Here is a 21,946-nt window from a genome sequence, read left to right as displayed (position 1 = left end):
ACTGCTTGCATCCCATTGGAAATCATATAAATATGATGCTATCCGCCTTCAGCCAGTCCCGAGAGAAGCAATACCCTCGAGCACTAGAGATGATGCTCATTTGAAGGGCTGTATTTTTTTTCAGAGATGACCAAAATGCTGCAGATACGGTTATGCATCTGTAATTAAACATGGGTGCAAATCTGCATCCACAACACTGGAGTCGGAGTTGAGGCCCTGTTAGCTACGGGGGCCTAAAAATGTAAGGTGGCTGTTCACTGTCTCTTGCAGGATCACGCTCTGGCTCTGAATGTTCTTTCCCCACCGTCTCTCTTAGGGCTCAGCCGCAGTTGCTAGCTGCTGCTGTGATCTCTGGGACTTGAGGAGATGCAGAGAGGAAACACAAGGGCTAGGGGAGTTAAGACGAGAAGGACACAGCTTAGAACTGCTTCTGTCCCACTGCAGGCTCATCAGGAAGCCTTGAGGAACGAGTGGCAGAATTTCCTCAACCTCTGCATCTGCCAGGAGAGTCAGCTGAAGAGCGTGGAGAGCTACAAGAAGGTACAATAGGTCCAGCAGAAGCCAAAATGCCTTGCCACAGGGAACTTTTTGCCAGGGGGCGTGTGCAAAATTTGTCATCTGGTGGGGACCACACTTGGCCCCAGGGGCAAGCAGGCTCAGCCCCCATTGGCCCTGGACTCCAGGTTATGCCGTGGGTCTGCTGGACAATGGGAAAGTATGGGGAGCCCTGGCTTCCATCTGGTCTGGGTCAAAGTTCGACATCCCACTGGAATGTGCTGCTGGGGATACGCAGAGGTGTGAGCCTCTGTGTTACCTCTCTGCCTGAGCAAGAGTGAGATTTTCTGGATATCAGCTCCCTGCCACGCCAGCCTGTCTGCCTCACCAGCCAAGGATCCTCAAGGCTCTCCCTGCCCAAACCTCGCCTAGTAGTACAGGAACCAACTTTCAGCTTTCCCCAGGGCTGCTCCACCCCAAGACCCCACCCCCATTCTGCCCCTTCCTCCAAGGCCCCACCCTCGCTCCATCTCTTCCTGCCCCTGCTCCACCCCCACCTCCAAGGCCCCTCCCCGACCTTGTCCTCACTCTGCCTCTTCCCACCCCTGCTCCTTTCCCTCCCCCTCCAGTGCCTCCCGCTCGCTGCTGAACAGCTGATCGGTGGTGGGTGGGAGGTACTGGGGGTGGGGGAGGAGCTGATCAGCAAGACCTGCCAAACAGCTGATCAGTGGGTGGCTGATGGGTGCTGAGCACCCCCTATTTTTCCCCCTGGAGGCGCTCCAGCCCCAGAGCACCCGTTGAGTCGGCACCTACGCCTAGCAGGCCACAATCGGGGACGTCCAGCCCCTGAGCTTGTCAGGGATGTTTCTCTGCAATGCACAGCCCCATCACTGTATGCTCACAGAAGATATTAAGTTTGCTGCTTTTTTAAAGAGTCAGCACAGTACAGCTTACTAAGTTAAGTGAGGTCAATATACCCTTCCTTTCCAACACAGCACTCAATTGGTTTGTAGTAAATGTAAAACAAGTTTATTAAACAGAAATCCTAGGTTACTTTAAGTGATATCAAGTATAAGGAGCAAAGGTAGGAAAGGAACAGACAATAGGTAAAAATATGCTTTTTAATGGCTCAGACCCAGCTTAATAACATCCAGACTTTGCTCAAGGGAGTTTATTCACCAGTCTTCTTTATCCAGTAATAGCTGGCTAGCTTTTTAGCCAGGATCCCCACAGAGTCCACAGCGCCTCATCTCCTCAGGTGAAGGATAATCCAAAATCTTTGTCTGTCCTTACAGCTCAAAGTCTGCCTTTGTTTCAAGACTCAAATTTATCCAGTCTCCTGGGGGTGGGGGCAATTCCATTTTGATTATAGTGTCCCCCGGTGTGTTCCAATGTGATGCTTTTGGCTGCAGTTTTACAATGTAAATGTTTTCCTCCTGCAATCTTTGATAAAAAAAATGAATAGCCCATTGAATTTGACCACGCCTGGTTTGAGGTGTTGGCCTCTTTCCTTTGTCTTGAGAAAACCACCTTATCTAACCCCACCTCCCCCCGCAACATGCCTGGTTTAAACAGCTTTTAGTCACAGCCTTTAAAGCAAAATATCAGTGAGTAGCCATAATTCCACATGCAGCATTGGCACATACATTTCACAATGGTATTATTGACTAGGTGGTGTTAGTTTTTAGAGATCCCTCACAAGACCTATTTTGTGCCAATATTGTTGCAGTGGTGTGTCGGGTGTGAATACAGAGGTGCCCACCTGTGCTCCACTAGTCCTTGCTGAAGGATCTGTACCAAGTTTAGGTTTGGCTTCAGAAATCAGAGGAGTCTTCACTGTTGATTTAAGCTTCGTTGATGGAGCCAGGTAGTTAGGATTACAAAGAGGTGGCTGATTAGACGATGCCAAAGGTTGGTAATATGTAGGGTTAATATTTCTGTGATTAGGGAGAGGTTGATTAGAGGTAGGGTAGCAATGGACAAGTCATTCATTTGACTTGTTAATTGGAGTGGCTAGAGGGATTCCATATGTGTGGTCAGTGCCGAAGCCTGAGGAAAAAGTGGCTTGACTTTGTATGAAATGTCGTTGGGATCTCGAAAAGATCTCGCAGTCGCTCACTATATTAAAAAGTGGCAGTGCAGGCTCTTCATCCCCGTTGCCACAATGGGCAAAAACAGCCCAGCACTCAAAGCTCTCAAACTCTCCATTGATGCAGGAAGGGGTGCATGCCCTGACGCCACCTGTAGGGTCACACCAGAGATCAATGGATTTGCAGGATTAAGCCAGGTCTGGGAACTTCATGACAAGGCGCCTGGTGCAATGCTATTAATAGGGTCACTCTGGCGGGTGTAGCAGCCCTCAGTAGACGATGCATGTTCAACAAGGATGACGAGGTCAGCAGATCAGGGTTATTTAGCTGTCGTGATTAAGTTAAATGGAGTTATGGGTTAGGCTCAGGTTTGAGGATCGACAGTAGGGCTTACTTAATGAGCACAGAGGTGCTGATGCCCAGCCTTCATGGTCTCCCAGCATCTTCTGACTATCCTTTGGCTTGTGTCTTCAGTTCCAGGAGGATGCTGACACTGTGAGCCAGACACTGAAGAAGCTGAACTTGGACCTGGATACAAAATATAGCAAGTTCAACAAAGACAGTCCCGGGGTGGTGTCTGATTTACTGCACCAGCTGGAGGTGAGAACTACTGGGGGGCTAATACAGCCGAGCAGCGTCTTGTGTCTCACTTGCAGACTGGACGCTACGACACCTTTCTAGGATCACCGTAAAATGAGGATCGCCAAGTATAAATTGTGAGCAAAGCCCACTCCCCCCCCAAAAGGATTGTCCCGGGCTGTATATTAATGAGTTAAATACCTGGGGCAACATTTCGCCCCACAGTCACTCTCATGCAGCCCCTGACCTGCAGCCGTTCGGGTGCTAGAGAGCACCCTGTCTGACCTGGTGGGAAGCAGTCCCTGTGGAGGGGTTGTTACAGTAGGTAGTTTGCAGAGACACTCCCCATAGGAGGAAAGCACCAGAATTGCCGTCAGAGGATGAGGAAAAGGGGTGAAGGTGCCTTTAGAAGACTCTGTGCGTTGAACAGGAAGGGCCATGGAGAGCTCATTGGGTCACTCTTGTCCAGCTGGCAGTGAGCTATTTGCTAGCCCTGCTAGCTGAAAGAGAGTGGGAAAAAGGGTAGAGGAGAAAAACAAAGAAGGGAGGAAAAAAGAGAAATGGGTTTGGTGAATAGTTGGAAGCTCTTGTCAAGCTTCTGACTCTGTTCTGGTACAGCTCTCTCCCCACAGGCTTTGTGCTCTGCGAATGAATAACCCCAAAGTACCCACCACCTCTAGGTCCCAAACATGCCATGCTGTCTCTATGCTGAATTATTCACCCAAGTGCCGGCCTGGTAGGAATCTCTGCCTCTTCTCTTTATTTAGAATGAGGAGAAGAATGTGAAACAAGCCGGAAAAAGCATTGCTGAGCTGAAGAGGAAGAGCTCGGAGATCAGCCCTCTGAAACTGCGCAGAACCTGCCCCTCCCAACCACTTGCCCTGGACACCCTCTGTGACTGGGCTTCTGGTGACGTAAGGGAACGTTCTTACCCTTTGGAGAGAAGTGGTATTGGATTCCTCTTTGGGACGTATTCCCAGGGTTGTCTGCTTTTGAATTTCCAATGTGCCCCTCACTGTGGCACTAGGAACCATTCCCCTTAGTTTGTCTTCGTTGGAGAAAATGGCCAGTAGTTTAAAACCAAACATACCCATTGTCCCAGGTCCATCAAAGCATTTGAGAAATGCCTATTGAGAACACTGGCAACTTTTGTCTTCCTTGTGCCATGGGTTGGCTTCATTTGCTGCTCCCCTTCTTAGCTCCAGAGTTGATGATCCTATTCAGAGGATCATGAGCCAATTGCTAACCTGAAACATCCTCCTACCTGGTGGGAAACAGAGGCCCACCTGCTGAAGCATTTCCAGTGGGGAATGCATACCTCTGTGCCCAGGTGTCTGCTCTGCCATGGATGTGTGTATATGTTGATTTATGTCTTCACACCAACTAACCACACTGGTCTCCCAGGGGATAATGTGGGGCAGCTGAGTTTCCTAGATGAGACAGGAGCATCTTGAGGACAGTCAGACCACAAATCCTGATGAATGCAAAAGGTTTGGTCTCATTAGGAGACTTTGGAAAGCCTCCTCTGTTACCTGGGAGCCCTGAAAATGCAGATTGGGAGTCAGGGCTAGGGAATCGAATCCTTTCTCTGTTCTTTCCAGGTGCAGCTCAGCCGAGGTGAGAAGTACACTCTGAAAGACAACAGGAACCCGGAGAAGTGGGTGGTGCAGAGCAGCACTGGGGTGACAAAGACAGCTCCTGCTGCTTGCTTCTTCATACCTCCTCCAGACCCAGAGGCCACTGGCAGAGTTAACAAGTGAGTATGCAGTGAAGTGTGAACCAGGCTCCAGTCTTTATATTCATTTAGGAGTTACGTTTACTGTAGGTCACCTACTTTTTCTCCCTAACAGTGCAGGATTGTTCCCTATTCTACGTTATTCTAGTGCTTTGTCCAGTTCTAAATGCCACCAAGCAATGGGGTTTCTACCACTTCCCTTGTGGGAGATATTCCAGAGTCCACAGATCTCACGGTCAAGAAGTTTTCATGACATTCAGCCTAAATTTCTCTGTCTTACATCTTGTCTCAACACACAAGCTGCACCAGTTTGACTAAATCTTTTTAGAATCTGATTTAGTTAAATCCTCACTGCTCCCTTGTGTGGACATTTCTAAATCAGTTTAAGAGTGCCTTATATTGATTAAGTTTAAGTTAATTCCTTACCTACTTAAACTAAGCCAATATGAAGCTAAATCAACACTCTTAAGCCAATTTAAGAGTGTTCACATAAGGGGACTGCACTGATTTAACTAACGCAGTTTCTAAACTGATTTCATTAAATCAGTGCAACTTGTGAGTTTAGACAATACCCAAAGCCCATTTTCAAAAGAGATTTAGGCACTTTTGAAAATGGTACCCCCAGCCTTTATTTCATTCCTCCCAATTACCTACCACTAGAACCACCTTAAATAATTCCTGTCCCTCCTTGGTGCTTGTGAATTTCATGTGCAGTAAAAAATGTTTGATTTGAAAATTTTGCAGCACACTGCCTTGCATTATGTATCTTGATAACACCACACAATGACTTCCCCCCAGTGCCCTGTAAGATGTATTTCCCCTGCAGAGCCACCTTTAGCAGTTTGTTTTACTGATGCCTTCAGGGACATTTGCTACCCTTCCTATGCCCCAGGCCTGTAAACCAGTCACTCGTTTGTACTGCTTTCCCGTGTGTTTCACAGCTTTTACTTCCCGTGCATAGGGATACGCAGGAGAACATGTAGCATGGTCCTCGGACGAGGCTTGCAGTGTAGTCATCGCTGTACTGAAGGATACCCGTTTGAAACCATCTACACAAAACTAGGGATGACTGTTTTCAAGCACTGTGTTTAGTAACAGGAATTAGTTCGGGGCCTTCAAAAGTCCCTGCAAATTGTTCTTTGCAAAAGTCACTTTTCAACAATCCCTGGTTTTTGCTCCCACTCCCAGTTCTCCCCTGAAGTCAAACTGTTCTTAAAAATTAGAGTTGTGCCATTTCCAGATGTCATAGGAGTAACATTGTCAGCACTGGGAGCAGTTAGACTTCCAGTTAAACCTGCTCAAAGGTAATTAAGTGATGCCTTCCCTGGAACAGGTAACTGCACTGTGCTCAGGTGAGGCCCGTCTCTGGATTAGGTGTGTAAGCAGGTTTTATGCAGGCTAGTTTCTATTCCTGTTAACTCCTGTGCTGGGGGTGATGCTCCCTTCTTTCGCTTGTAGGCTGGAAGGTGAATTGAACACAGTGAAGCAGAAGAGAGCGACAGTTCAGAACTCCCTGAAAAGCAGCCAGAAGGAGCCAGTTAAGCCCAGCCAGCAGGGTACGTCAGGTTATTAGCTGCTCTCTAGCTTAACATAAAAAGCTACCCCGCAAAGTGAGATCACTGGTCTCATTTTGTTTGACTTTACTGAAACTTGCCGAGCCTACAAAAGCTAGTAATTCAGTGAATGCTGTAGACTCAGCTTTTAAACTTGGGTGTCTCAGCAGGATGCCTACCTGTGGGCACTCGTGGGCATGCCGAATCACAAGTACGCATTGGCATGTGGATGTAGTTGGTCTAGTGCTTAGAGGAGAGGACTGGATATTGGGATCTCTGACTTCTAGCCCTGGCCCTGCCACAGAATCTCTGGGTGACCCCCGGCAAGTCACTTTGCCTCTGTGCTGCTGTTTGAAAATTTCTTGAGACCTCGCCACACAAGGGAAACGTGCGGCATATCTCCCGAGTGTTTTGAGATCCTTGGGTGAAAGGTGCTGCAGGAGGGCTGAGTCCACATTTGAAAGTTGGCTTCCCCGGCTCTTTTCCATCAGCAAACTCTGTTCACTGACTGACGGATAAGGAGGCTGCAGAGGGACAACTCATGCAGCAAAAAAACAAACAAGGTCAACAACTCTTTTACCCAAACAAGTTACTTTGCTGGCCGTGGAGCAGCCCTTTGCGGATCTGAGCAATCAGCCCCCTGCAGCGCTGAGTTATCTGCATGTAGGAGGCACTGCAAGGTGCAGTGGAAAGCTCTGACCCAGACTCAGAATTTGTGTCCAAACCCACATGATGGATTAAATACACCACACCTCACTCCAGCATAATCCATTTGAAGCAGATGCGTACAGGTGGTGTCTCAATGAAAGGGTAGCTGAGGGCCAAGCAGCCGGGCTTGTAGATCAGAGATCTAGGGAGAAAGGTTAAGATAACCCAGAGTGTGATGCCAGATGGGACAGTGCACTGACTCAATATCAATTTGTCATTCCAGCACCAATCAGAAGTCCCACCCTTGCCCAGGATGACCCCCAAGCTGACCAGCTCCTCTCTAAACTGAATAAAATTGGTGGGGACTTGGTCGAAGTGGAGAAGGAGATTTTTAGCCGGGTGAGGTCCCCGGTAAGCCACAGTGCCCCGACAGAGGACCTCCACAAAAGGATCCAGGACCAGGAGGTGAGGGCTGAGGAGCACAGAGAACGGGTTGATCGTGGTAGCTGGCTCCAATAGTTGGAGCAGAACTGAACTGACAGAAACCATGTAGGCGTTAGCCCTGCCGCTCCAAAGAGAAAAGGAGAGAGCTTGCTGATGCTGCTGCAGAGACCTCTGCTGGCTTCAGCGCTCAGAAAGAGGCCTGCTGGAGGTTGTTACAGTGCAGGTCTGACTCGGGGGAAATACGGGCACTTCCACTGCTGAACCGGTGATGTTCCCTGTACTTTAGGAATGGTCCTTATGGGAGGTGACCTGAGAAGACAAATGCGCTCTCGGCATAAACCCTGCGGTTCTGTCCCCTCCTTTGGGCTTCGATCTGGTTCGGTGTCTGTTCAGTGCTGATTATGTCTTCTGCTGTGGGTCTGTGTCCTGCCCTGGGTGGACTCGAACTGTTGGGTTTCTCTCCTTTCTGGCTTTGCTCCACTCTGTGCCATGGATACATGGTCCCAGCCTGGCTCAGGCAAGGCCTCCCAGCAGATCGCGCTGTATCGCATTGGCTTAACACTGAGCTTCCATGTATTCAGTGAGTCTGAGAATTTCTGTTGCTGTGTTAGGGAACAACAAAGAGACTTCAGGACATTGGGGCAGAGAAGGAAGCCATGCAGAAGGAGTGTGAGGCCCTCCTGTCCAAGAAATCCACTGGCATCGCCGCTTCTCAGCTCCCCGTGACTCTGAACAACGTCAAGAACAAGTATAATGACGTCAAGATGCTGTCCAGTCTGTATGGTGAGAAGTAAGTAGAGACCGTAACCCTAGATTGGTAGGAGCAGAGCTGTATGAAACTGCTCAGCAGGGTCTTACAAAGTTCTGCTCACAAATATTTTGTGTTTTGTCCTGAGCAATTTAGGAGGAACCTCAGATTTCACTCTTCTGTACGAATACATAAATAAATGGTCTTCTTTTTAAAAAAATCAAAGCCATGGGAAATGTTGCTGTTTGAATTTGAAATCTTTTTTTTTTTAAACTCAGATGGCCTCATTTTCACTAGAAAAGAGGCCTATTTCCAGGTGGAAAATTCACAAAATATGATGAAATTTTCTGCACAATGGGGCCATTTTTGAGTTTCTAATAAAATACAATCCTCCCCCTCACCCCCCGCCATTTTTATTGTTGTTTTATCTGTATTCTTAGAGGCCCCAAATGAGATGAAGACCACATTGTGCTGAGCACTCTACAGTGCCCTCCTAACAATCAGGATACAGATTTCTGGCAAACTGGGATTACCACCCAGTTTGAATATGTGCAGGGGTTTAGACAATGTTTCCATTTCGTAAAAACGCAGCAAGGTGAATCAGCTGCTGTAGTTTGAAATTTCTCCTAGAACAACCCAATGGGTAGGTGGACACACCTGCCGACCTCTCCTAGGGCTCATTATCCTGTTCTTCTGTCTGTAAGGCTGCTCTCAGGAGCCAAGCGGGGCTGGGTATCAAGGACAGGGTGTGTTTGCAAGGCCAACTTCTTAATGGTCTGCATTGTGCAATGAGAGCAAGTCCCCTGCAGTTAGTCAGGAGCCTGGCTCCAGGGCAGACTCTGAGAAGCGAGGGGAGCAATGTGTGTCCTTTGTAGCTAGTCACATGCCACCATCTCTTCGCCTCCTCAGAGCCAAGGCTTCCCTGAACCTGGAGAACCAGATAGAGATCACGGATGAAATCATCAGCAGCTTTGAGTCCAAGCTGGCTCAGGACAGCACCATCCCAGCCTCTCCCAACGCCCTGCAGGATCGTGCCAGTGAGCTGCAGGTGAGGGAGCCTTTGCCCTATTGACAGCAATGAGAAGGATGGCACAGTAAGAGATGGAGTCAGGTAACTTGGGCTCCGTTTATCCCATTGTTAGTGTTCATAAGAGACTTGGATGGCCACACCTCACAGTAGGCCACGGACTCGTTCGTCTAGACCACCATTGCTGAACCTTTTCAGGCTGGTGTCAGCGTAGCAGCCGAGTTAGTCTGTATCCGCAAAAAGAAAAGGAGGACTTGTGGCACCTTAGAGGCTAACCAATTTATTTGAGCATGAGCTTTCGTGAGCTACAGCTCACTTCGTCGGCTCACGAAAGCTCATGCTCAAATAAATTGGTTAGCCTCTAAGGTGCCACAAGTCCTCCTGTTCTTTTCAGGCTGCTGACCCCTTATTTGAAGTCAAAAATGTTCACAACCTCCTGATGTTTCTGTAGCTGTAAGAGCAAAAAATGGATCAAGACTAGTAGTGCTAGGGCTGCGGGGGTGCATGTTTGGGGAAGCTGGCAGTGGCAGAGAATACTGATGTTGAAGGGTCAGGGCACGCGGGGAGTGAGATTTTCTTTGCTTTAGGTTGTAGTAACATTTTCAATACCTCACGACCCTCCTGATGGCCTTTCGGGACCCCCCCCGCCACACACACCCCAGGGAGCGCAACCCACCACCCAAGATACACTGCTGTAAATGGGCTTCCAGAGTGTCTGCAGACTAAATCACTTTTGCCACTTCAGAAGCTGCTGTTTATTGGTAGGTGGATAATAGGATACATCTGTCACAGTTGCTGAGCACCAGCTGTAAGAACCGACTCCCACCCCAGAGATCTAAACCATCTGCCTGTGTACCTCACCAAACACTCCCCTAGTCGATCTGCCCCAGCACCCCACAATCAGCTACCCTTCTGTGCACCCCTTCTCCATCTACCCGTGTCCCAGCCCCAGTCTCTCTGCCCTACAGTTAACTCCCCCTTTACTCACTGTGACTATTTTTCCAATGCCTCCTCTGGCTCTCTGGACCCCACCCATGCCAGCCCCTTTCTCTCTTTCCCCATCTCTCGAGCTGATTCCCGAAGTCTTCCCCCAACATCTGTCCCTCACACATCTCTGCGTCAAAGAGCCACCCTTGCACTCAACAACGTTTGCGTTCTACCAAGCCCCGCCATGAACCCGCAGTGGATTTTTTCTGTATCAGTATCCCCGTCACTACTGATGATAAAGATGTTGGAGTGGAAAGAGAAGCTCCTTTCATTCTCTTCTGCCCCACTGAGCCAGTGACTCCCCCTCTGGGACACCGACGGCCTCACAGGGCCAGGGCCAGGTGTTGGGGAGGCGGCGTGAGCGGACCCACTGACACTCATCCAGCATCTTCTTCCTTCCCAGAGGCTGAAGCAGGATCAGGTCGCCCGGCAGGACTGTGTGCTGAAGCTGAACCGCAGCCTCAAGGACGCTGAGCACAGCTGCAGCGCTGTGCAGAACAACTTCCAGGAGTTCTGCCCGGACCTCCCCCGGCAGAAGCGGGAGGTCCAGCTCCTCAACGACCGCTACCATGCTGTGGCCAACCAGCTGGATCACCGGTGAGCACCACAGCCTCCGTTACGTGGGATCAGGGTGGGGGCTGGGATTTGGGCATGCCAGCCAGAAGAGAATTGGGTCCATCCCCCAAACCCAAATTTGCCTGACTCACTTGAAGGGCCAGCTTTTGGATTTGGGACCCTCTGGGGAGATCTTCTGGCCTCCCCTTTGTCCCAGGACCCTAGATCAGTTCCCCCAGGCCAGTGTAGCATGGGATCCAGCGTGCCCAGCTGTGGCATGCTGTGCAGCAATCTTGTGTACAGTGTAGGCTTCGCCTCTGTGGTGTGACAACTGGGGAGAGCGCGGTTTGCTCATGCCCTCCCCTCTCCCAGTTGCCACTGTAGATGTGCAGGCACTTGCAGAGTTCACCCAGCAGGAAGGGCAATCTGCCTCCTGACTTTAAAACTTCCCCTCTCCGTAACCACATTCAGTCTGGCGTGTACTCGTACACGGGTAGGTTGCAGGGCTGCTACTAACAGGTCAAGCTCCTTTCCCAGATATGGGCTGGTTACAGAGCTTCCCTTTTATAGAGCAGGGGTGGCCAAACTGTGGCTCGCAAGCCACATGTGGCTGTTTTACCATTAAAATGCAGCTTGCAAGCCCCCTCCATTCTCCACCTACCAGACTGGTGGGGGAGGGAGTGAGCTCGGGACCTCTGCCTTGCAGTGGGATAGGAGCTTCTGCCCAGTGGTGAGGAGGGGCTTGGGGGTCGGGGCTCAGCCCTGCGGGGTGCACCTGCCGAGGCTCAGACCTTCAGCAGGAGTGGGGCTGAAGCCCCGAGCTCCAGCTCCTGGCAGGTGTGTTCTGGCTCTCAAACTTCTGAAGATTGTCGTGTGGGACTCAGAGGGCCAATAAGTTTGGCCACCCTGATCTAAAGAGAGATACAAAGATGTGTTCTCTTTAAGAATATTAAATGCATGGCTAGCTACACCTGGTATATGCTCAGGTGAGGTATGCAGTGTCGTTAGCCATGTCGGTCCCAGGATATTAGAGAGACAGGTGGTGAGGTAACATCTGTTACTGGACCAAATTCTGTTGGTGAGAGAGACAAGCTTTCTAGCAACACAGATTAGGGCTGGGAAAGATACTCCCAGCATCACAGCAAAATGCAAGGTGGAACAGATATTTTAGTTAGCACATATTGTAAGGGACCATTCCAGGTAGAGTGGCCCGTTAACACCTCTGCAGTCAGAGGACAAAAAGGGGGGGTTAGTGGATCAGAGATTGTTGTAATAAACCGTAAATCCAGTGTCTTTGTTTGGCCATGATTTTTAGTGTCTAGCAGAGTAATGAATTTAAGCTCCCCAGCTCCCATCTTTTGAAAGTGAAACCAGACAATCACTATGCTCCTGAATGAACTCAAACAGGAAAATGATAAAAGACAAGACCCTGTCACCTGTGGGTGAACACCTTTTGCAAAGCGATTTCTATCCGTCTATCTATTATCTATTTCTATCTATCCGTCCTCATTCTCAAAGGAAACCTGCACAACACTTACAATATGTACTAAACAATCAGTTTCCCCTTGCATTTTGCTGTGAGGCTGGGCATACCTTTCCCAGCCCTGAAGAAGAGCTTTGTGTGTCTCTCTCCCCAGTAAAATGTATTTCCTCCCCCAGCTTGTCTCTCAGGTAAGGTATGTTACGCATGTTGCCACTTAGGGTTGAACATGATAATACAGTTTAGCATTCATTACACACTCTACTAGAGAGAGCTGTGCTGCCAGCCAAGCCTTCCTGCTTACTGGCCTACTAACCACCTCTTTAATTACCCTGGTTTCCTCCACCCTGGTCCCCCACCTACCCAGGGAGAAGACCCTCCGGAACACCAACCTCACCTACCAGCAGTTTCAAAACTCCAACGAGAACATGATGTTCTGGATGAACAACCTGCTCAAGCACGACGTCAAGACCACGGATGGGCCGAGCCAGATCAATTTCAAGCTGCAGGCACAGAAGGTGAGCCTCCTGCCAGACCTCGGGACACATACAGATGTGGGGAGGGGAAAGAAGTGTCCCTGGGTTCACCTGGAACCTACGTGGAGTGGTAACTGCCGCTCTGCTTCTCTTTCCGTGCTTCACCTGCAGCAGTGAAGTGACTAGCGCAGAAAAGGCAGGACCTTGCCTTATGCAGAGGGCAGCTTGCAACAAGAGAGCAGGGTAGGGAATTCAGGGGGGGCAGATCCTGCATCTATGAGCATGCTGCTGCATGGCCTTCAAAGCCCAGGTGGCCCTCGCGAAGCATCTCCTGCCAGCTGCCCTCTCCCATTCATACCAGGAATTGGCTGCTAATCTCTATAGCTGCCAACATCCTCGATTGACCCAGTGCTATGCTGGGGAGAGAGGTGGCCGCTCAGATGAGACTCTCTGAGCAAACACCAAGAGCCAGTAGGCGGTCGCCCCTCCATGCCGTACCTGAGCTCTATCAGCCAAGGGGAAAAGAGACCAGCTGGCTCCAGGATTCTGATCTCTTATCCAGGCACACAAGGCCAGAGCTCAGTCACCTCCATTATTTGACATTACGACCCCCATCCCCATAGCTTGGAGCCTTTCAGAGTCCATTGCTGAGAGATGGGTCAGCTTGTGCCATTAACCAGACAGAAATGCCAGACTGCAGCTGTGTCATACTCTCTTTGCCAAGAGCATTTCCCCATGCCCTCGATGGCATCTTTGTTCCCTTCTGATGGGAATCCCTGGAGAAGCAGCTTCACTTTTCCTCCCTGACTGCCTTCTGTTTGATAGCGTCCTGTCCTTACTGAGAGCTTTGTTGAGATGCAAGTACTCAGGTCCTGTCTCCTTCTCCCACAGAGGCTGGTGGAGGAAATCCAGGGCAAGGAGTCTGAGAAGAACGCAGTGGTCAAACTATCCCAGACTGTGCAGTCTGCTCTCAACGTACGTTTGGGTTTTGCCGTGCGGCTCTGCCATCTAGTCTTGCCCAGCAGAGACCCAATCTGACCTCTTTGTCTCCACTTGTAATAGGACTATGAAATTCAGGCAGGCAAATATTGCTCTTCTCTGGACCCCACCCTGAGCGCTTCCGCTGCCAAAAGACTGCGTGTCACCCCGCTGCAAGAGAGCATCCAGGCCCAGGTGAGACCTTGCGACGAAGACCTGGAGCCATATTGAGGTCTGGTGTTAGGAGACGCAGTTTCATTGACCTCCATGTGGTTTCACTTGCTTATACCTTGTTTGAAATCAACCTCCAGTTTCTCCTCTTTCCTTGGGGAGGAATTGATCCTTCCTCCAATTTCCCACCCCCCTCTCTCGCTGCAGCCAGTGATAGGGTTGCCAGGTGTCCGGTTTTCTACTAGAACACCCTGTCTGCTGGAGCTCTGCGCGGCTCCTGGAAGCAGTGGCATGTCTCCCCTCCGGCTCCTATGTGGGCAGCCAGGGGACTCTGCATGCTGCTCCCGCCCCAAGCGCTGGGTCCACAGCTCCCATTGGCCAGGAACCGCAGCCAATGGGAGCTGTGGGGGTGGCGCATGCAGACGGGGCAGTGCCGCCTGGCCACACCTCCGCATAGGAGTCGGCGGGGGGACATGCCGCTGCTTTTGGGAGCCACCTGAGATAAGCGCCACCTGGAGCTTGCACCCCTGACCCCCTCCGATGCCCCAACTCCCTGTCCCAGCCCTGGTTCCCACTCTGTCCCAGCCCAAAGCACCCTCCTGCATCCCAAACCTCTCATCCCCAGTTCCACCCCATGCCCCAACTCCCTACTACAGCCCTGATCCCCCTCCCATACTCCAAACTCCTCATTTCTGATCCCCACTCTGGAGTCCACACTCTGAGCCAGAGCCCTCACCCCATCCCGTACCCCAGCCCCCTGAGCCAGCCTGGTGAAAATGAGCAAGTGAGTGAGGGTGAGAAGAGCGAGCGACCGAGAGAGGGGGGATGGAGTGAGTGGAGGGTGGGGCCTCGGAGGAGGGGCAGGGCAGGGGGCGGGGCAAGGGTGTTCGGTTTTGTGCGAGTAGAAAGTTGGCAACCCTACTGTGATTGTCCTACTCCTGAAGCAGAAGCTATGCTGCTGGTGTGTCTGAGTCTAATAGCACTGGGCAAAGCAGTATATGAAATATCAGAATAGAGATAATTACTTTGCGTGGATATTGCTGATGGTGTCTTCCTTACCATGCGGTCAATGAAGACACCTGCTAAAAGGACAGGTGTGTTGGGCTGCATGGGCCATTTGCTGCTGCTAGAATAGCTGATGCTCTCCCGTGAACACTTTTTTTCCCTGGCTTGCACCAGTACAGCGTTGCTGTAGTTTTCACTTCCAAGACATCAACAAGAACTACAAATCAGAACTATTTAGCCTTCTTCCTAGGGCTCGGCAAACAATTTGGCAATTGAATCCAAACCAAATTCATGTAGATCGTTCTGGTTCCACACAGAAAAATCCCAACCTCCTCTTCTGAGTGGGCTCAGAGCAGCTCCTCAGACCATCCACCCAGCCCTAGAGCAACCTCTGGCATGAATTAAAAGTAACCGTTCCCTTTTTGGCATTCTGAATATTGCTGCTGAGGGCTGCATTTGTTTTCCAGTTCCAAGCTTTTGGCTTGAGCGTGTCCAGGCTGCTATATATGGGTTCAGCTGGTGCTTGCGTGTTAATAGGCCTGGCACCTGCCAAGAACGTTACTTGGGCCCGCTGTGACCAGTAAGTGTTACTGCTTTGTAGCTGGCCATATGGGAGTGTATCGTGTAGGACTTAGACTGTGAGACAGAGTCGGGACTCCCGTGTTCTATTCCCAGTTCTGCCACTGACTTGCTGCATGACCTCGAGACTAGTCTCTTAAACACCACATGCCTCAGTTTCAGCTATAAAATCAGGGGTGACGATAACATCACAGAGGTATCATATAGCTCAGTTAAAGGTTGTAAAGTTCTTTGAGAGCCTCACGTTACAACTACTGCACAGAGGATGAGTAGGCCGGGAGGGTGGAGAGGCGGGAGGAATACAGTATGTCTAATAAGCCAGATCACAGGCGACTTCCCAGATCATTCTTGCTGTTTCTGTTTAGGAGAATGATGTGACAAAACTCTACACAGAGACAGCAGCAGAAAACAAGCAGCAGCTCAGCCGGCTGGAGTTTGCCAAGAAGGTGGTAGAGAAGGTATCTGCAAACTGTTCTAACCTTTTTTCTAGCTAACATGCCCTACCTGCAAGGTGGGAAAGAAGTCACTTATCAGTGTGAGGCAGCAGAATTGTTCAGGGTCCTGCCTCAAGCTGTGATTTCAGCAGATTTCAAAGTCAACAGGGTTTGGATGTGGATGGAAACCTCTCGGGGGGGGACCCATTGTGCTAGAGGCAGTAGTCCTGGTGAACCAGTAGATGGCACTGTTCCCACTGAGTCAGCAGGGAACTCTGCCTCAGCATGGCATGTGGGGCGTTGCACTGCTGACCAAAGACGCCATCTTCCCAGTGAGCCATAAACCGAGGTCCTGCCCATGTGTGGCCACTGAGTGTATTAACAAATGTTTGTTTTCAATGGGAAAAAAGGGATCCAGAATTAAGATTATTAACTAGTGTTCACAGCTCTGTCTAACCAATGCTTAGATACTAAGAATTTCAGAGAGAGAACCACCCAACAGCCTGTATCCCAGCATGGTAGGAATTTAGCATTTCCTCTTGCTAGACAACCCTAAAGAGACAAATACCCTAAAGATCATACTAGTTTATAACTCCAGTATTGCTCGATTCGCTTCGGAGAACATTACCACAACCACATCAATTTTTACTTATTTTGTTTAATCAAAGGTTAAGTGATTCTTGTCCGTTAGAAAGTACCTAGAGTTCTAAACCAGTTTTGTCTGCCACCACCTATTCCCGTTCTCCAACTGGCCAGCATTGTAAGACTTTAGGATTCAGGGAAAGGGCCACCGATGCCATGCTCTAAGAGTGACGTTAACTCCTGGTCTTTCTAATGAACTTCTTGCTTTCTCCTTGCAGAAGGAAGTAAAAGAGGAGATGCAGGCGGAACACGAGCAAATGCAACAGTCAGAAAATCTGGCTCAGTCAACAAGAGAATCAAAGGCCCTGAAACTGCAGCTGGAGGAGGAAAGAAGCAAAGTGGCCAAGGTTCAGCAGGACCTGGAAGAACACAGAAACAAGCTTCTGCTGCTGAAGACTCAAAGGCCCATTGAAAGAGTGGAAGAAAAGGAGGTGGTCGAATACTACCGAGACCCGAAACTGGAGAGCAACTTGGCTAAGATGGCGCATCAGATTAAGGATGAGAGCAGAAAAAGGGACAGCCTGCAGGCGGATATTGAAATGAAGAACAAGAAGCTCATCCAGATGGAGAAAGAGAGGAAGGTGGTTGAGGCCCAGCTGCTTACTAAAGAGGTCACTAAAATCGAGAGGGATCCAAACCTGGATAACCAAGCAGTTAGCCTCCATGCAGAAATCAAGCATCTCCGAGAACAGAGCTCCGCTGCTTCCTCTGAACTTGAACGGCTCAGGAAAGAGCTGTACGTTCTGGAGCAGAAGCAGCCCAACATCCGAGAGAAAGTGGTAGTGAAAGAGTTGATCAAGCTGGAAAAGGATCCGGAGATGCTAAAGGCCGTCAGGACGTTGCAGATGGAAATTGACAAAGAAACCTACAACAGGAAATCTGTGGAGGACACGATAATCAAACTGAATAGTAGGATCGAGGAGCTGGAAAGGCTGATTGAAGCAACAGAACCCAAAATCATTGTCAAGGAGGTGAAGAAGGTGGAACAGGATCCAGAGCTGCTGAAAGAGTCTTCCAAGCTTAGAACTCTCATTGAAGAAGAGAGGAACAAGAACCTGATGTTAACAGGAGAGCTGGCAGAGCTGCAAAGCAAATACATCATTGCAGAGAGGCAAAAACCTAAGGTAGAGATTAAAGAAAGAGTCAATGAGATTTTTGTGGTAAATCCAGAGACAGAGAAGGAAATCACTCACCTGAAGAAGGAGCTCCAAGAAGTTACTAGTAAAAGGACAAAGATTGACAAGGAGGTGGAAGAGGCCTTGTCTGAGCTGAATATCCTCCGGTCTCAGAAACCGACTGTGGAGTATAAGAAGGTGATCCAGGAAGTGGTGAAACTTGAGAAGAGCCCAGAGATCCTTAGAGAAATTGACAGGCTGAAGGAACAGCTCAATGAGTTGGTGAACACAAATGGCAGGTCCCAGGAGCAGCTCATCCGGTTGCAGGGCGAAAGGGATGAATGGAAAAGGGAAAGGTCCAAGGTTGAAACCAAGCTGGTCAACAAGGAAGTTGTCCGATATGAGAATGACCCACTCTTGGAAAAAGAAGCTGATTGCCTACGTCAAGAGGTGCGCAATGTGTCTCAGAAAAGGAGAGCAGTTGAGGAAACCGTCTATGACTTGCAGAACAAATACATACTGCTGGAGAGGAGGAAGCCCGAAGAAAAGGTGGTGGTCCATGAGGTGATTCTCACCCAAAAGGATCCAAAGCTCAGGGATGAGCACAACAGGTTGAGCCGGAGTTTGGACGAGGAAGTGAGCAACAGGCGTCATGTAGAACGTGAGGTACAGCATCTTCGGTCTGTGGTGGAAGAGAAAGAGAAGCTGCTTAACTTCCAGGAAGATCGAAACAAGAGGCTTGCGTTAGAAAAGGAGCTGCATCAAATAACCATGAGAATAAAGGAAATAGAGGAAAGCCCCGCACCGGTGCAAGAGAAGATCATCATGGAAGAAGTGGTCAAGTTAGAGAAAGATCCAGTGCTTGAGAAGGCTGCTAATGGACTGCGTCTGGAGCTGGACAAGGAAAAGATGCAGGTTCTGAACCTGCAGAGGGAGTGCAAGAACCTGCAGGTGCAGACTGACATTCTGCAGAAAACAAAATCACAGGAGAAGACCATCTACAAGGAGGTTATCAGAGTGGAGAAAGACAGAGTGCTAGAGAATGAACGTGCACGGATTTGGGAGCTGCTGAGCAGAGAGAGAACTGCACGGCAAAATGCAGAAGAGGACATACGACGACTCAAGGAGAAAATAGAGAGAGCTGAAGGCATGAAAAGGACCTGGTCCCGTGAGGAAGCTGATCTCCAGAAAGCACGAAACCTGGCAATTCAAGAGAGAGCCAACCTGGAGAGTGAGCTCAGGGAACTGGAAAGGCAGAAGCAGCAGAAAGTCCTCATCCTCCGAGAGGAGTCCAAGCTCCTCAGCCAAAAGACAGAGAATGACAGGCAAAAAAAGATGCAGCGTGAGCAAGAACTTTCCCTCCTGGAGGAAGCTATCCTAAGGGAGAAGGACCAGATCTACGAAAAAGAAAGGTCCATCCGGGAACTCCAGTCTGGGGTCAACCGGGAAGAAATGAGCCACGAGACCCAGATGAGAGAGACTAATCTCTCCACTAAAATCTCCATTGTGGACCCTGAGACGGGGAAGGATATGTCTCCTTATGAGGCCTACAAAAGAGGAACCATAGACAGAAACCAATACATCCAGCTGCAAGAATTAGAGTGCGACTGGGAGGAAATCACTACCTTGGGCCCCAACGGGGATGTTTCTGTCCTCCTTGACAGGAAGAGTGGGAAACACTACTCCATCGAGGATGCCCTGAGGTTTAGGAAGATTACGAAAGAGGAGTACCAGTTGTACAGGGATGGCAAGATCCCAATCTCGGAGTTTGCTCTGCTGGTAGCAGGGGAAGCCAAGCCTCCCTCCTCTATGTCCATTGGCTCCATCATCTCCAAGTCTCCACTTACATCTCCGACAATGCAGCAGAAGACCCAAAGTTTCTTTCCTCCGAGCTTGCAGAAAAGCTTCTGCGATGACACCTTTCCCATTGCCGGAGTGTTCGACACTGCCACCGACACCAAGTGCAACATAAGAACTGCTGTCATCAAGAAGATGGTGGATCCCATGACCGCTCAAAAGCTGCTGGAGGCCCAGGCTGCAACTGGGGGCATTGTAGACCTCATCACGTGGGATCGGTATTCTGTCCACAAAGCCATAGACAGAGGGCTGATAGACAACACCTATATGCAGAGGCTGCTGAACGCCCAGAAAGCTTTCACAGGTGTAGAGGACCCAGTGACCAAGAGGAGGTTGTCTGTCGGGGAGGCAGTTCAGAAAGGATGGATGACCAAGGACAGTGCCTTCCCCTACCTACAGGTCCAACACCTGACCGGGGGGCTCATTGATCCCAAGAAAACTGGTCGCATCCCAGTGTCAGAAGCTGTCCAGACAGGCATGATTAGCGATGACCTGGCTAAGATGCTCCAGGATGAGCCCAACTACGAGAAGGATCTTGTTGACCCAGTCACCAAGGAAAAGATGAATTACAAAGAAGCCATGACTCGTTGCCGGAAAGATCCTCTGAGCGGCCTGCTGCTGCTCCCAGCCGCCTCCGAGGGATTTCAGTTTCATCGCCCCGAGCACCATTCTCCCATGCTGTCACGATTCAGGCACTAAGACAAGCTCCATGTTCTCGCCAATTCCACAATGATCTTAAGCCCCTGTGGTACTCACAGATGAACAGACTGCCTAGCGTTTCTGGCTGTGTACTGGTCTAGTGAGCTAATCTTGCTTCCCCATAACTGGGGCAACAGAAGAAGACAAGGCATTCATTGGGGTGAAGGGGTTCTAGCACAGGCATCTGTGCCCGGTTTGGAGAGTAATGGGGATTTTGTTTCAACAAATATGCTTGTAGTAGTTTAAACTGTGTGACTTCCTGTCACCTTGAAGTGGGGGGAGGGTGTCAAGGGGCTAATGTGCTCCCAAGTTTGTTCTTTCTTATGCATGCAATAAAACTAGAAGGTGTCTCTCCACTGTTGTGTTATCTTTGAAAATGGAGGATGTCCCCACCCACCCTTCAGTGTAGATCTAAACACACCTGTCCTTTGAGGACCAGGGCCCAGATCCTCAAAGGTATGTGGGCATCCAACTCCCCTGGTCATTTAGGTGCCTTTGAGGAGCTGGCCCTATATTCCTTAACACTAGAGACCCAGCATAATGTTTCCAGAAGTGGCTAAGTGAGTTAGACACGGAGGAGTGAACAGAAAAGGAGTACTTGTGGCACCTTAGAGACTAACCAATTTATTTGAGCATAAGCTTTCGTGAGCTACAGCTCACTTCATCAGATGCATATCGTGGAAACTGTCAATGGGACTTGGGCCAAGTGCCTTTTTACAGTGCTCAACCCCTGCTGAAATGAAAGGATCACTTCTGCATTTCATGATTCAAAGTGCTTGTACCCTGTCCTAATGGGTGCAGGAGACTGTCAGGATTTTTTAAACTTCTCTAATCATCTGTGGGTTGGAATCAGATGCTTGTCAGTTGATTTCCTGTGATGGTTGCCTGGGTCTTTTGAACAGGGGGCAGACAGACATTCAGCTCATGAATGAAGGCAGTTGACTGGTACACTAGAATCTTACATGCTTTCAGTCAGGTTCCTGGTTTAGTGCCTGCCAGAGCTAGCTCCTGTTCTACCCTGCACCAGCTAACGGGCTTTTATAGCCCTGCAGATTCCCAGCAGGCTTGTAGCCAGCCAATTACAGAGTACCTCCCCCTCTAAAGCTGCCTCAGGTCGTAGCCTCCTTCTGTCTTCCAGCAGCTGTATAACAACTCTCGGGTATTTCTCCAGGGTCTGCAGCTCAGGAAGCTAAGGGTCTCCCCTGCAGACGGTGTAACTGTGCTGCAACCTCTGAGCTTTCCTGGACAGGTGAGTCAACCTTTCTTTCAGTTAATCATCTGTCGGCAAGGGCTAAAAAACCTGCAGCACCATTCACCCCTATGCTGCTCCCTTTCCCAGCTCACTAAGGGGACATGCCCCCTTGCATACATTAAAAAGAAAATGAGTACTTGTGGCACCTTAGAGACTAACCCATTTATTTGAGCATAAGTACTCCTTTTCTTTTTGTGAATACAGACTAACACGGCTGTTACTCTGAAACCTCGCATGCATTGGTACTGCTTTAAAAATGTTAAATAATTGCCCTTCGGTGCTGACAAATACAGTGTAATTAAATGATTGTGAGTTTTGTAACTTAGGTACATACTTAATTGCTCTGTATAATTTGCTTTCTGATTTACTGTCAGGAGTAACAGATATTTACCAAGGG

At 49.6% G+C, this 21,946-nt stretch overlaps 1 protein-coding gene across 3 annotated transcripts in view; it reads left to right on the top strand.

The window, feature by feature from the left end:
* EVPL (envoplakin) overlaps positions 1–20,653 on the top strand; it is a 52,843-nt gene extending 32,190 nt beyond the window's left edge. For all 3 annotated transcript variants that reach the window (XM_073310644.1, XM_073310646.1, XM_073310645.1), the window contains 14 exons: positions 445–540; positions 3,060–3,185; positions 3,932–4,078; positions 4,766–4,920; positions 6,358–6,455; positions 7,384–7,565; positions 8,156–8,334; positions 9,202–9,340; positions 10,710–10,903; positions 12,709–12,859; positions 13,709–13,792; positions 13,880–13,990; positions 15,916–16,008; positions 16,845–20,653. In XM_073310644.1, the coding sequence (XP_073166745.1) occupies positions 445–540; positions 3,060–3,185; positions 3,932–4,078; positions 4,766–4,920; positions 6,358–6,455; positions 7,384–7,565; positions 8,156–8,334; positions 9,202–9,340; positions 10,710–10,903; positions 12,709–12,859; positions 13,709–13,792; positions 13,880–13,990; positions 15,916–16,008; positions 16,845–20,297 (5,208 nt within the window). In that variant the 3' untranslated portion in view covers positions 20,298–20,653. The remainder of the gene's footprint in view (positions 1–444; positions 541–3,059; positions 3,186–3,931; positions 4,079–4,765; positions 4,921–6,357; positions 6,456–7,383; positions 7,566–8,155; positions 8,335–9,201; positions 9,341–10,709; positions 10,904–12,708; positions 12,860–13,708; positions 13,793–13,879; positions 13,991–15,915; positions 16,009–16,844) is intronic.
* Positions 20,654–21,946: the final 1,293 nt, after the last annotated feature.

The sequence above is a fragment of the Lepidochelys kempii genome, chromosome 14, assembly GCF_965140265.1.
Source record: "Lepidochelys kempii isolate rLepKem1 chromosome 14, rLepKem1.hap2, whole genome shotgun sequence".
NCBI classification, from domain to species: domain Eukaryota; kingdom Metazoa; phylum Chordata; order Testudines; family Cheloniidae; genus Lepidochelys; species Lepidochelys kempii.
Note: the sequence above shows the minus strand (reverse complement) of the source record. Positions and strands in the feature narration are given on the sequence as shown.